Consider the following 16054-nt stretch of genomic DNA (forward strand, 5'->3'; position numbering starts at 1 on the left):
ATACCTAAGAAGCTTGTTAGTATGATAAAAGTATGCACCAGTGAAGCAGAAAGTAAAATTCGTGCGGGTATTAATGTGTCTGACAAATTTGCAATAAATGATGGGTTAAAACAAGGAGATGCATTATCTCCATTACTCTTTAATTTTGCCTTAGAATATGCTGTTAGGAAGGTAAAGAAACTAAAGAAGGACTAAAATTAAATGGTATGACTCAGTTGTTAGCATATGCAGATGATGTAGACTTATTAGGGGATGATATAAATACAATTAAAAATAATGCTAAAATATTTTTCAAAACTGCTAAAGAGAGAGGTTTGGAAGTTAACAAAGAGAAAACTAAATATATGCTTACAGGCCGAAACCAAGTGTTAGGTAATAATCAAAATCTAATTATTGATAACAACTCGTTTGAACCAGTTTCCAAATTTAAATACTTAGGAGTAATATTAACAAATGAAAATTATATTAAAGAGGAAATAAAAAGTAGGCTTAAGTCAGGAAATGCATGTTACTTCTCTCTTCATAAACTTTTGTCTTCTCGTTTAATATCTAAGAAACTAAAAGTTAAAATATACCAAACAGTAATTTTGCCTGTAGTATTATATGCGTGTGAAAGAGGAACATAAATTGAGAGTATTTGAAAATAAGATCTTTAGGAAAATATTTGGACCTAAAAGGGATGAGGAGACAGGTGAGTGGAGAAGGTTACATAATTTAGAACTACATAATTTGTATTCATGTCCAGATATTATTAGAATGATTAAATCAAGAAGACTTAGGTGGGCAGGCCATGTGGCACGAATGGGAGAGGAAAGAGGAGTTTACAGGATTCTTGTTGGGAAACCTGATGGTAAGAGACCTGTAGGAAGGCCGAGACGAAGATGGAAGGACAATGTTGAGATGGACCTAAGGGAAATCTGTAGGGATGGAAAAGAGTATACCGGGTTTTCGTAAATGATTGTCGGGGTTTCCTCATTGTTGTAATCGATCTGGGTGAATGACACGGTGAACACAAATACACGATATTATTGAGAAACTCAACAAGTTTTGTTCCTTATTTGTTTCATAGACCTCTGTTTCCCGATTCTGTCGCCAGGTGGCAGTTTTCTAAAATGGCGGATATTACTAGTGAGAAGGCGTTCTGTGTCCTTGAATATCATGCAACGAGGTCCGTTACAGTTGTGCAACGACATTTTTGTGCGCGATGTCGGAAAGATGCACCGTCGGACAATTCGATTAGATGGTGGCATGCACAGTTCAAAGAAAAAGGTTGCATTTGCAAAGGCAAAAGCAGTGGTTGACCATCAGTGTCGGAACATGATGTGGAGCGAGTTCGTGAAACCTATCTACGGCGCCCGTAGAAATTGATTCCTGCTGGATCCAAGGAACTCAACATTCCGAAGACAACATTATGGAGTGTTCTACAAAAACGGCTAAACATGAAACCATACCGCCTAAGTCTGCATCAAAAGCCAACACGTAACGACAGTCGTGTACGTCTTTCGTCAGCGATATGCAGAATCTCATGGCTGACGATGACAATTTCATCGAGAATTTCGTTTCCACTGACGAGGCGACATTCCACCTAAGTGGAAAAGTAAACACACACAATGTGCGCATATGGGGAACGGAAAATCGTCATCAGTTTGTTGATTGGTTCGGGACTCGCCTAAAGTGAATGATTTTTGTGCTGTGCCACGAGAAAAGGTGCACGGCCCATTCTTCATGGAGAAAACGGTTACGGGATTGACATTCTTGGATATGTGGAATGAGTGGCTATCCTCAAGTGGAAGAAGATTCTAACACCATCATGCAATTGGATGGAGCCTCACCTCACTTCCACTGTGAAGTGCGATCATTGCTCAACAGAAAATTGAGCAACGTTGGATTGGGCGCGGGAGTGATGAGGATGAAATCCTTTCATCATGGCCGCCTCGTTCCCCTGACCTTTCTCCTTGCGATTTTTTTTTCTCTGGGGATACGTAAAATATACAGTTTCCCATTACCCACTACCATTGAGGAACTGAAAACACGCATAACGAATTCCATCAACAGTGTTACACGTGATATGCTATCCCGAGTGTGGCAGGAAATGGACTATCGCTTAGATATCTGCAGGATATCGCGAGGCGAGCACATGGAACATTTGTGACTTTGTCATAAAAACTTGGTGAGTTTTGTAACATTTTGCAAAAAATTGCATGTATCTATCTTTATTACGTAAAATACAGTGCTTGTTTTTAACCCCGACAATCATTTACGAAAACCCTGTATAGATCTTGCTCAAGATAGGGACAGATGGAAGGCCTGGGTTGCTGCAGCCATGAACCTTCGGGTTTAAGAAGGCTAGAGAGTTAGTTAGTTAGTTTAAAAGGCTTAGTAATTATGAGAAGAAGATGCCTTAGTAATTACAAGAAGATGAAGCTTTAGTAATTATAAGAAGAAGATGCCTTAGTAATTACAAGAAGAAGAAGGTTTAGTAATTATAAGAAGAAGATGCCTTAGTAATTACAAGAAGAAGAAGCTTTAGTAATTATAAGAAGAAGATGTCTTAGTAATTATAAGAAGAAGTTGCCTTAGTAATTACAAGAAGAAGAAGACTTAGTAATTATAAGAAGAAGAAGCCTTAGCAATTACAAGAAGAAGAAGCCCAAAGAAGAAGATTGGCTGCAATTAATAAGAAATAAAAATAGAAGAAAAATATTGTATGAAAAGATTTCCAAAGTTATCTAATATTTGTACATGATTATTCAAGAATATATTACGAATTGTACCCTCCGTAGTGTGTTAAATCTATTGTTTCTTTCCATATATTCGTAGTGTTAGCCACCCTGATCTGTGCCCAGTAGTATCTTCTTGTTTCTACCCTGTGCTAAGCTGGCAGATGCACACACGAGAGGGCTTGGCATGCTGAAGATGAGAATTCGAGGGGCACTGAGTACCAAAGACGAGAAGTGGAAAATGTGAAGGATTTTGAATAAAAACTTGACTTATGAAGGGGGATGAGTAGTTGAGTTCTCCCACGCGATCTGGTGTCAAGGCTGTGTGATTTGGAAAGCATTGAGAATCTGCTCGAGAGATAAGCCGGTTCCTTTGAACTAATTGCCCTATAGAGAAGGGTGAGGTTGTGTACCTGTCGCCGATCAATTAACTTGAGCCAATTGATCCCTATTTCAGATCGAAACTATAGCGGACGCAGGCGTTTTGTACTCGTTGAAGACGTTGAGCGAGAACATCTGGTAGGTCGGAATAGACAGAATCGCAGTAATCGAAGTGTGGAAAAACAAGTGCTTGCACCAGTTTAATTTTAATGCTAACGGGTAGAAAATGTTTAAGCCGAACAGGAGAGTGCAATGCAGCAAAAGCTCTTTTACTCGTTAAATTTATGTGATCTAACCATGTTAGATGCTGATTATATATTACACCCAGATTTTTGGCAGTTTGACCTTTCCCTTACGGGCGGGAGAGACGAAATTTCAAACGTGGAAAGCATTTTTTGTGAACCTATAATAATAGTTTGGGTTTTGGAAGAATTAATTAGTTGTCCATGATTAGCTAACCAAGTACTGATTTTGTTCAGATCATAATTTATGCCGCGAATTGAATTGAATTTTCAATATCCTTGGCAGGAAAGGATCGCGCTTCATCACTGGCGTACGCAGGATATTTTTTCAGGAGGGGCTGGAATTGAATGGGTGGATGCTTTCAGTGGCGCCAACTTATAGGGGCCCGTGGGGACGTAGCGCACTTAATAATTTGTCGTGTAATTACTATTATTATTTTAATTTATAAGAACCCATTGTTTTTCAAAACATTGTGCCCCCGGCAAACGGCATACACAACAAGATATTTCGTATATTTAGAACGTTTTTCTCCAAAAAATTTCAACTGGGAGTCATTTTATAGGGCTTGCATTTACTACTGAGTATTGTAACACCATTAAGCCTTGTTCCCATGATATGAAAAACTAAATATGCTGACCAAGGCAGAAATTTATTTTATTAAAAACATAAACTAAACGTAACGTTTCAACCTTCTAGCAAGGTCTTCTTCAGGCTCTGTATCAAGTACAAATGTAACAAGACACAAAGACAGGGCATTATATATACATAAACATTACTCCCTCCAGACTATTAGAAAGTTGTTCTGGAACTTTCTAGAAGGTGGCTTTCCCTTGTCAACTGTACTGTCACCTAAAAGGCTAAACATATTTACTTCCATATACTTCTCTGTTTTCCTTTTTCTTGTTTGCATTCTTCGCTATTCCTAAGATTCTTCTCCCTCCCTTCCTGTAAGTTTTAATGCCCGCTTTCCTAAGCACTTTGCATATCTTTTCTGTGGTCTTTCCCATACTCCTTATTCCAAACCTTCTCTCTGTTTCTTTCTCTTCCTCTTTTTCTTTTTCTTCCAATTCTCCCCTGACCCTTTTCTTCCTTCTTCTGTTTATGTCCAGTTTATCCTGCTTCTCATAGCCATTCTTTTCCAGCTGTTTCCATAGGCTATGTATGCAAGAATGCAAACAAGAAAAAAGGAAAACAGAGAAGAGGAAGAGCAAGGGATTATCTACGAAGTGAAATGTAAAAAATGTCAGAGTGTGTACATAGGAGAAACGAAAAAGAGGCTGAAAGACAGGTTGAAACAATATAGGGATGATGTACGACTTAAAAGAGAGGAAATGCGATATTTAAACACACGAGAGAAACAGGACATGACATAGAGTGGGATGAGGCTAAGCAGATAGGAAGGGAGAAGAGAATGCTAGTGAGAAAATGGAAGGATGCCAAGGAAATAGAAAAAGAAAGGTGAAGAAGACACAATGAACTGGATTGGGGGACTGAAGTTAAACAAAGAGTGGAAGAAGGTGTTAGAAAGAGTGGAAAAGACAAGAGAGAAGAGGAGAGGAGAAGGAAGAAAAATGAAGGAAAAAGTGAGATAAAAAGTCCAACCACATTCTATATGGAAGTAATTGTGTTTAGCCTTTTAGGTGAAAATACAGTTGACAAGGGAAAGCCACCTCCTAGAAAGTTCCAGAACAACTTTCTAATAGTCTGGACGGAGTAATGTTTGTGAATATATAATGCCCTGTTTTTGTATCTTGTTACATTTGTACTTGATACAGAGTCTGAAGAAGACCCTGCTAGAAGGTTGAAACGTTTCGTTTAGTTTATGTTTTTAATAAAATAAATTACTGCCTTGGTCAGCATATTTAGTTTTTCATACTGAGTATTGCTGAGATTTTAGTGCTTGTATTTGAAATGTTGATTATTAAAAATTTCGGAGGTGCTGTAGGCCACTCAGCCCCCTTTCTGCGTAAGCCAGTGATGCGGATTATCATATTTAAGCAGAAGCTGGATTAATAGCAAATGTCTATGTATTTAATGAACCTGATTGGTATTTTTAAAATTCTACCAAGCAAGAAATACAAAAGACCATATACTAAATATTTGACAGCGTGAGGCCTCCCCCCCAACCCTATCCCAGAGAGAATCCTGACTGCACCCTTGTGTTGAAGTGAAAGAAATTACAGCCGATTTTCTGTTCCAGTCATTTATCAGAGATTCATATAATCCTGATTTAATTTCCAAAAGTTACTACCCTAATATATAAATATTGGGAAGGCAGGGTTTGGGGGGAAAATGTAATTTCTTGTACAACTGTTGGGTGGGCGGGATAGCCAGCTATTGCATGTTCAACCACTCTTGTAACATCATCAGTGGTATATGTTGTATAGTACCTATTAATGTTTTTTTTCACTAAGAGCTCCCAAATATTTAACTTTTGGGGGGCTGCAGAAAATGGCGCTACTTCACTGGTGGGCTCTTTAACAGTACAGAGCATGTTGTCATGAACTTACAATTATTCTGTATCTCACACTATGTACCATTATACTTATGGTGAATTAAAACATTTTTGCGAGTTGGTATCTCTGTCTGCCAACCTGCTCTGTCTGCCAGCCTGCTCTGTCTGCCAACCTACGTTACCGAGTCTTTAGCACAGCGCGCCACATGGCAGGGGGCCTGGGTTCGAATTTCGGTCTATCCATGGGTGTTCTTTGCTAGAGTCCTTTCGTCATTTTCATCATATCAGCACTCACCCTCATCTTCACGATTAGCCAAAAGTTGCAGAAAAGAGAAGTAAAATAAACCAAATCAATACACCCTCTTCATCTATCTGTATATCTGTCTCTCTCTCTCTCTCTCTCTCTCTCTCTCTCTCTCTCTCTCTCTCTCTCTCTCGCTCTCACAAACATGCACACACATACACATAAAGAAGATTTAGTAAATTCAGATAACTGAAGAAAAAGGTGGAATCCACTGAAGTGTTGGAGCAGAAGGGGATACTTCAAGTTGATCAGCCAGTGTTATTTCGTCGTATGAGAATCAGAGGAACGTAACTCTGAAAATGTGGTTTTCAATTTTGTTTAAATAAGCTCCTCTAAAGTATTGGAAGCTCCTCTAAAGTATTGGAATCACCAGAAATTTTTGATGGAGGGGTCAAACTCAGGGAAAAGCAGACGCTAAACACTAATCTAAATTCACGAACATATGTAATCTTTTATTCTAGCCTTACTTTGTAAAATAGTATTGTGCATATGTGTTAAACACACAGTGTTGTGTAAAGGTTAATCTGTTAACAACACTTAAATAAATAAATAATAAAAATATGAGCATTTACCACTTTCTTCACTTGTAGAAAGCAACACACAACAGCTCTTCCCGGATACAAATCTATAGACTCTGCCAAATAAGTCAATCACTGTAGAATGAAGGTTTGGATGGATCACTTTGCACTTTTGGTTGGTGAACGTTTAACATATTCAGTCCTGAAAGTCGATCACCCAACATTGTTGATCTTAACTATGTCTGCACGCTTCGCATTGTGCTGAAAGATCTCTTCAATAACTGCATTCTTTGCGACAGTAACTACAGAAGGATACATTGAAGCGGTATGAATCACGAATTTTCGAATGTTGACGGCGTAAGGGAATCTTTGTTTCCATTGGTTCATTTAAAAAAAAAAAAAAAACAGCTTGTAGCCTCAGCCTCCAGGCTATCGAGGATATAGGAATACACAGTTGTCCATTTTGTTACCAACTTGCTGTACTTGTCGAATGTCAATAGTCTGCGGTTCTGAGGTATTTGGGATCAAAATAAACAGTTCCCGACAATGCTGGTTCTCGGGTGAAAATCGTAGATCTAAGGTAGCAATAAGTGAAACGAGGAATAGCTCAAATATTTGCCAGCGAGGTCGTGTTGGTACCACATACATTTGCTCACAAATTTGTTGAACTCGAATCTAAATGTCTGCAAATTTGTTGTAGATTTTTCCCTTGTCTTGCATAATTCAGGGATTGGAAGGGCTTATGCCCTTATGTGGCGGTGCCTATGGTGTCTGCCACCTACAATAGATCGACAATAATGCATTCCAAGCAAAAAAGTACAATGACAGGTGATGGTGTTAATGGGGAAGGCTCCTTGATTGCATGTGCGATGCCCAAGCTCAGTAACAACAGCGCCACTAGCTATGAAATTGGGAACTTACACGCAACGTCAAATGTGAATCTCCTTTGGTAACTTAAGGAAAATTTTCCACAAAGTGGAACTTCTTAATGCAATTTAAAGGGAGAAAGAGAAATTTCCTCAAAAGTAGGCGAAATGTAAGGGAAATCACCACCATGGATTTATCTGAATACATAATTTTATTGGCTACTGGTTCTCTATACGTCCTTATTGTGTGATTACAACCTTGTGCCTTTGAGAGATAACTTAGACTTGGGAATTCTGTTTTTGTGCAAGGATTCTGTTTTGTTTGATCTTTTGTGCAGTCGATGTGAAAAGCAATCTTCTGATGTAAATTATATTGATTTAGAGGTGTGTTGTCTTGCTTGTATATATACAGATATAATAGGGCAGGGTTCAACTTGAAGCAACGCAAAGCTGGAACAATTTTCTAATTATAGTTGTTACTATTTGTAACTTATAAATACTTCAAAATAAAAATGCATAACCCGTGGTGCAACAGTCCATTGAGGGCCTGGCCTACCTACCGACTGCCGGCCTCACTCCCACCTGACCCTACTCACTCACTCACCCGAGGTGAGACATCATAAACCAGTAACGGGGTGACGTGTGGTCAGCACAACGAACCCTAGTCGTTATTGTAAGTTTCCATGACCGGGTTACGCTACTCACTCGTAGCTCCAAAATTTCCTCACGATGATGGGTGACCACCGTTCCCATACGATGGCCAAAATCTCTGAAGAAAAGTTGTTACGCTTCCCCCAGGAGACTCGAAGTTGTACACGTCCCGTATCCCGATCCCAAAGCAGGATGCCACGACCACGGTACGGGATACATTAAAATAAAACCAATATAAATTCTTCCTATACAATTTGGATGTCTATTACTTAAATAACCATAATAGTATTTTTTAAACAATTAACTTGATTAGAATTGGACTTTAATCTTTAAAATACCTACTGAGTGCAAGTGTCTAATATTAATATAACTATTAGCCAATGTAGTGTTTTGACTCATTTTAAGATGTTTACGTATTTGATGATGCAAATAGTGCCAAATGTTCACTATACCAATGAAAGTATTACCAGGTGGAGGAACATTTCACAGTGGTCCGGATCATACTTTAAACTGTAAGTCCAGTCCCGATTAGCCTTCTTCACATAAACAAACAAACCAACGGAAGGGGTTTCAACTTGTTAACCCCCCCCCCTTTTATATTGTGTTGTGATTAGAATTTGATATGTGTTGCAATTGTTTTCTTTTGGTGGAAAATGTTTGATTGAAACAATATTTTGAAGAGATACGCAATGAAATTGAAACACACACACATACACATTCTAATTAAAACTAATAATAGCACATTTAAGCTACTTTGAACTTATTTATACATAAATCTCAAGTATTTCCTACTCTCTTTGAATCCTAACGTTTCATTCTAACTCTAAATTAACTTGGCACTTAATCTCATTACTTGCTTTGATGACAAGATACATAAAATAATCTTAAAATTTACAATAAAAGATTTTCAATTAATGGCACATAAGAAGTTGATGATATCGAAGTGTATTGGTTTTGATAACTCTACAATTCATTACATTTTTGTTCAAAATGGACGAAGGGATGTTCCAAATGTTTGCAGACTGATGTTCTATCTGGAATAGAGTATGACGGTTCCTACTTTGATTATACCTCGTAAAATGGAGAATTTGATCTGCAAAGATAACAAATCAAATATTGTGTGAGAAGATTAAACATGTTTTTTTATGTATGTCGAACCTATTTTAATTGTTCTTCACGATACTTACAAGTAAACGCTTCAATCATTTTATGTCTAAAAAAAATATTTAATTTTGTATCTTTGTGTGTGTGTATTCATATAATCTAATACAGCAAAGAATTATCTCAAATGTTTTGTCTTTTCTTTGGAAGATCAGAAATATATTGTAATTGCCTTTAATATCATGCAATGTAATTCAACTAATTGTATCTTTCGTGTGATCAGATTAAAAATCAATTTACTTAAGCAGCCAGATGAATATAAGTTGTTAAATTTAGTTCAAATTTTTAGAGTTTTGTATTAGAGGAAAGGAAAATATGAACGTTTCAGCAATCTATGATGTGGTTGTTCATTGACTCACTTTTGAGGAAATGGTCTCTTTGTTGTATTTATTTTATGTATTCTACTTTATGGATAGAATAATCACAACTATCACACCGAGACTTGTTGGTTAAATGGCAAAAACCGCCGCTTGGTTCGAACTCCAAATCCTTAGTTGCACAGCCAGAAAAACTAGGCAAATGGATCTGCTTAGATTATTATGTATGAACATATATCAGATGACAAATATACTGACATGATGTTCTTACAATTTTACTAGAAAATTCTGTGTGAGTTTATACATACCTTTCCAGAAAAATTGTGAAAAATATAGTGTCAATATCTTTGTCATCTGATAAATTTTCATCTATACATATACGCTGTCTGGTCAAAAGTATTAGGACACTACCTCGTAAACTCACGTCTGAGCAATAGGTATGTAAGGAATAAGGAGATATGCGTTTTTAAGTGATGAGTGCGAACAGAAAGGGTAAGTAAGTTTAAGGAGCTCAGTGGCTTTGGTCTGCTTATCGGTTGCCAGATGAACAAGAATTTGACCAGATACATTTCAGCCGTTATCAATTTGCCCAGGTCAACTGTTAGTGACGTGATTGTGAAATGGAAATCTGAAGGCACAAGCGCAACAAAACAAAGGTCGGGTAGGCAACGGGTAATGACAGAAATGCAAAACCTTACTTTGAATAAAGTGGTTCGCGATCGCCAGTCATTGTGTGAAAACATCACGCAGACGTTCCGTAGTGCTACTTACTGATTGTCCAGAGAGCATCTTGAATGTACGTCGAGAGTTGAAACAAATGGGTTTCCATGTTGGAGCAACCGCCCAAAAGTCAAATATTACCGCTGTAAGTGCTTATTATCGCATGTAGTGGGTAAGGAACGACGCCACTGGATTGTAGACCACTAGAAATTTCTGATTTGGAGTGATGAATCACGCTTTACCATGTGGATGTTGACGAGAGGGTTTTGGTCTGGGGAATGTTTGGATAACGAAACCTGTCAGAATGTGTAGTGCCGACAGTGAAACTTGGAGAAGATGGTGTCACGGTGTATTTGTTTCATGTAATGGACGTTCCTGTAAAACTGACTAGAAATATAAATGAGGAAGTGTGCAAAGACAGTTTCACTAGTTTCGTCCTGTCTACGATAGAAGAACAATTATATGATGACGGTTTCCTATATCAGCTTGACAACGCTCCTTGTCATTAAGCAAGACCTGTGAGAGAATGATTCGCAGACGATAGCATTACAGAAATGAATTTGCCGGCCCAGGGCCCTGACATAAGTCCCATTGAACATCTTTGAAATGAATTAGAACACAGGCTTCACTCCAGACGCCAACGACCCATATCGCGGTATGCTTTGGATACAGCTTTTCGGGAAGAAGCGGCCCGACATTTCTTTGGAGATTTTCCGACACTTAATTCAAAGTCTCTCCTGCATAGTTAGAGCTGTCATCGCATCAAAAGGTTGACCTGCTCCGTTTTAACGTCAATTACTGAAATTTGTGGCACAATGTAAGTCTGGTGACAGTTTTGAGTAGTTGTCCGGATACTTTTGACAAGATAGTGTACATATAGGATTGAGTGGGTGGTGTACAAGTATAAAAAGGAAAGCCTTTTTCATTGTCCTCATAAAATATATTACATATTTACAATCTCATATGTGTTACAAACATGATACATACAAAAATACAGGCCATGAATAATGCTCAAGATTAATTATTCAGTTGATTTTCAATTATACTTTCTAAAGTAATATTGTGTTGTTTAATGGCATAAATGAAAAACTACATGAAAATTCTGACGCTTCTTTGATGCATTTTAAAGCATAGTCAAATAATTAACTTCTGTGATACGTTATTGTCATGACGTGAATATGAGCGTTCACGGTTTGAAAGCAAATTTAATGTTTTTAGGAAAGAAACGCAAGTATTACTTCATAAATCTGATTTATATATTTATTGAATATAATATCTCAGAATTCTCTTAAAGTAATAATTATCGCTTCTACATTTGCAGTAACAAATTGTTAATTTATACATGCCTAACTATATCAAACTTTCTGTTAAAAGGATATTATAAAATGAAACGAAATTGTAATAAATATAACCTCAAGGGTTCCTTAACAATGACCTTAACTTATATGCCTTTCATAGGTAAATATTTAGTACACCTGCCACGAGTATTAAATATTAGGTACCCAACCTAAGAATGAATTAAAATATGTGATCACAATTTTATCATAATAATACACACATAATGAAACAAGCACATGCATGAACATGAAACAATGTCATTTGTAACAAATAAAATAAACATAATAAATTCATTCGTTTATGAAGCAAAGTGAAACAGTTGTGTAGAATTAACTACACTAGTCACCGTTCATGTAAGGTTAATATTACGTTTCTTAAATTTTCTTAAATTCAAATTACTTTCATTCCAAGAAATTGTTACGAAATATGACACTGAAGAATCTTTGGAGACACTAAAGAGGAACTAAATACAACAAAGTGTGACGTATTGGTATTTAAAATTAAATATCAATTAGGTTTTTGTTTAATAATTGTTCAAGATAAGTTCCAAATGTTTGCAGACTGTTTTTCTCTATCTGGATGAAAGTAGGCCGCTTGCTAGGGAAACTAAACCTCGCAAAATGGAGAATTTGATCTGAAAAAGGAAAGAAAAGAATGAGTGAGATAAAATCATGTGGAATACGTCACATCCACCTTGTTTATTGTTCTTGCATGCGATGCGAGCAGCTGGCTTAGTCAATATACGGGTCAAAGACAGTGATCTGTCTAAATGTTAAAATGTTAGTGTTTGAAGTGTGAATAACGATGATTAAAAATATATGACTTTCTTAGTGAGGAACGTGTTATGCCTATATTTGCCTGTTGCAGAAAATTTGGTAAACTTCTGCAATTTCATACAAAATTAATTGATTAATTGATTGAATTCTTGTTAACCCAAGTAACCCATACGATTAAATGAACGTTTAATAAAGCAATTAACCCACACGTTTTTTATCTACAACCAAGATAAATTTATTGTTTTGTTTGAAGGAATTTTATTTCCGCAGCCAGTTTATCAATTTGCAACTAAAATAAATGTTAATCTTACAATCAGATGTAGTTAACATATGAAGACGATATCAAACAATTTGCTTTATTGCTGATTTTTTTGTTTGATTATTATTACAAGAAAAATGCTTTTTATTAAAGAAATGGTATTCTTAGAAAATGAGTGATTGTTAATAAATTATGTTATTCGTACAAAATATTCACCTTTAACGAATATATTGACAATTTGAACCCGTAGAATACAACAACCATATTGCCTAAACTTTAAACAATGCTGAAACATATTGACTTTAAATATTCAATAACTATCTGAATTCTTTTAATTTATTTTGTATTGTAATATCTATATTTTCTGGGGTAGGTAATGGTTTGCTAGAACCATGCGATTTGCCTCAATCTGTGTTTATAAGTTTGAGAAGAGTTTGTCATTGGTTTTGTATTGAAAAGCAAAATTGTGCTTAACGTTTCAATGTGTAAATACAGTATGAATGTATTAATAATCTACTAACACACAGTAATTCATAAACTAGAAAACAGAAAACAGCTCTGCACGATTCTGTCAAAAATACCTGATTTGTTGGGTGTTAGAGTATTTGTTTTAAAAGAACTGTCTAAAAGCAACACACCATAAGCTGACAATTCTTTAATACAAATAAGCACTAATCAAATCTAAGTCAAGCACTTAGTGCAAACCTTAGGAGTAGACGCAACCCCAAATGTAAGTGTACCTATGAGCTCTATTATCACTGCATGTTCTAAAACCACTACCCGATCACCATTGTCTGCGACTACTTACCAACAGGGTAGATGCGTCTACTTGTAATTTATTTGCTTCAATACAAATGAAATTATTAGCGAATTAAAGTTCTAGAAGAGAGCGGAAAATAAACTCTGAAACACAAGAAGAAGGTGCATATTAGAACCACTGCTACACGTAAAAGTGCACTTGTTCCAGATTGGTGAACAATTTGCGTATGAGAAGAGAACGTGTGGGAATAATATGCTTGAGCCTCATTTCATATTGTTAACAATGTACTTGTCCGAAGAAGAGGTTTTCTCGGGATATAAGTCAGGTGATTTCCAGATAGCCTTCCGTGCTTTCGAGAGCTTACGTCACTCTCATCCCTGAATATGAGAGGGACGTTAGCTCTCGAAAGCTCGGAAGCCTATCCGGAAATCAGCTGGTTGATATCGCGAGAAAACCTCTTCATCATTCGCTGCTAAGAAAGTCTCCGATTCGTCTATTTTATATCCTGTGTGTGTATGTGTGTTTTACAAAAGAATATTAATTGTAGCCAATATTTATCAATCTGAATAATAATTTAGGAAGATTATCATTATGTCTAAGGTGCCTATTTCTATTCATACTATTCTGAGTCGTTGATGTGTGTTTGTGTGTTGCAAGTGTGCAAATTAAGCTTTTCTTGGTGTAGCTGTAATTAGAACTTTAGATCTATATCACATCTGCAGTAGTGTTAAATTAATACGTTTTCAAATACTTCAGTGCCTGTAAGTTTTGAGTATTTACAGCTGTTTTTCTTAAAGAAATATTCACTTAGCAATTTGAAGCATTGGTTGACATTTAACACAATTATATTTGCAATATTTAACATCAACATATTGTACAAACTTGGCAGTAAATTAGATGCTATATTATTCGTATTTAACATCGCTTGTTCAAAAATGCACTTCAGTGTTTCTTGCATAATTTGTATAATGCAAAGGAAATGTCTTTGATATTTGGCAATGAAATATAAAGATAAAGAAAGAAACGACCATTTTTGCAAAGTTGCATAATACTAATCAGATTTAAATATTACCGTTTGTGATTATTTAGTGAAAAATTATGTTTCTGATACTGATCCTTTGAGATGACCATTATACATTTATATGAGAAATGTCGCATGATTTTGTCTGTTTTCCGCGAAAAAAGAAAATATACAATGTTTAGTTTTTGAATTGAGCGAATGAAATGCAAAAGTTGTTACTACTAACGTCTCATTTCTACATTTTATGTACTTTATATCAATTAACTGAGCGATTCATCCATACACAAAGATCTAATCAGTTAATTGAAGGGTTCCATCGAATTTGAGTGCAGGCTATAATGTTTTCCTATAAGCCGTAATTAATATCAAAGATGATGAGTTCTGTTGGAAGTGATAACATATTTAACCAATAAGGAAGGACGAATCACGTCTCTATCATACGTTTTATTGTCATGAACACATGCATAAATAAACAATACCAATAACCCTGGCAGAAGTCCAGTTACCAGCCAGCTATACAGTTATACACTTTTAAATTTAGACCTACAGTCAATCCATATGATAAACGCAGTGATTTACTGAAACACTATACTTGTTCCTGATACTCATTCTTCGAGATGACCATTATACATTTATATGAGAAATAATGCATGATTTTGTCTGTTTGGTTTTCCACAAAACAGAAAATATACAATGTTTAGTTTTTGAATTGAGCGAATGAAATGCAAAAGTTGTTACTACGTACTAACGTTTCATTTCAAAATTTTGTGTACTTTACATGAGTTAACTGAGTGTCTGACCCCCCCCCCCCCTTCGCCTTTCTGCTTCCTCACTCAATTTTTGTTTCTTTCGCCGTCATTCCTTTGAACGGTAGCACAAAATCCTTTCAACTTTTATTCATCTTTTGTCCATAAATGGTAAAGCTTTCTTGCTTGTAATAACGGCATCAAAGGTATACCTGTACAATGCACCTCACCACGAAATCACATTGAATATGTGGAGATAGGGCTCCACAACTTCTCTATCTTAGGTTTGGTGGATATGATGCGATCAGCACCAACCGGCACAATCAAGAGCGCCGTACCATCAATGCGAGGTTAGGTGTTCACCAGAGCCACTTATGCAAGGACATACAAATAATTGCTACTTGAGAATCGAACCAGGACAACTTACACGACTGTCAGACCGACTTTACTAGTGAAATTCTAATATTCTAGTAGTTAAGGAAAGAAAAATTACAATATATTTTCGAAAACATAGACGCCAGAAAATCACACCTCTACTTAATAGACCCTACTTACGTACCGACACTTTATTGAGATGCTCAATTTACAAACAAACCTGGCTCATTCAATCGACACAACCCATATTAAGAGTTGAACGTAACGAAGCTTATTTTAAACCTTGTCAGAAGTTATTTGTATCTACTTTCCATGTTGACGAATTATATTTAGATAGTTACTGCTAATTAAACGAGTAATATAAAGAATCCTAGCTATGTGCCTGTCTATGGCAGTCTTGAAACCAAAAGTCAATTTCTATCATATAATATATATAATATCAG

The 16054-nt window shown here is 36.2% G+C and overlaps 1 protein-coding gene across 1 annotated transcript in view; it reads right to left on the reverse strand.

The window, feature by feature from the left end:
* Positions 1–11269: 11269 nt before the first annotated feature.
* LOC145996754 (uncharacterized) overlaps positions 11270–16054 on the reverse strand; it is an 80753-nt gene continuing 75968 nt past the window's right edge. Inside the window, exon 6 of the mRNA XM_083133283.1 lies at positions 11270–12308. Coding sequence (XP_082989409.1) covers positions 12246–12308 — 63 coding nt within the window. The 3' untranslated portion in view covers positions 11270–12245. The remainder of the gene's footprint in view (positions 12309–16054) is intronic.

This window comes from Lepisma saccharinum, chromosome 13, assembly GCF_977018435.1.
Source record: "Lepisma saccharinum chromosome 13, izLepSacc3.1, whole genome shotgun sequence".
Taxonomy (NCBI): domain Eukaryota; kingdom Metazoa; phylum Arthropoda; class Insecta; order Zygentoma; family Lepismatidae; genus Lepisma; species Lepisma saccharinum.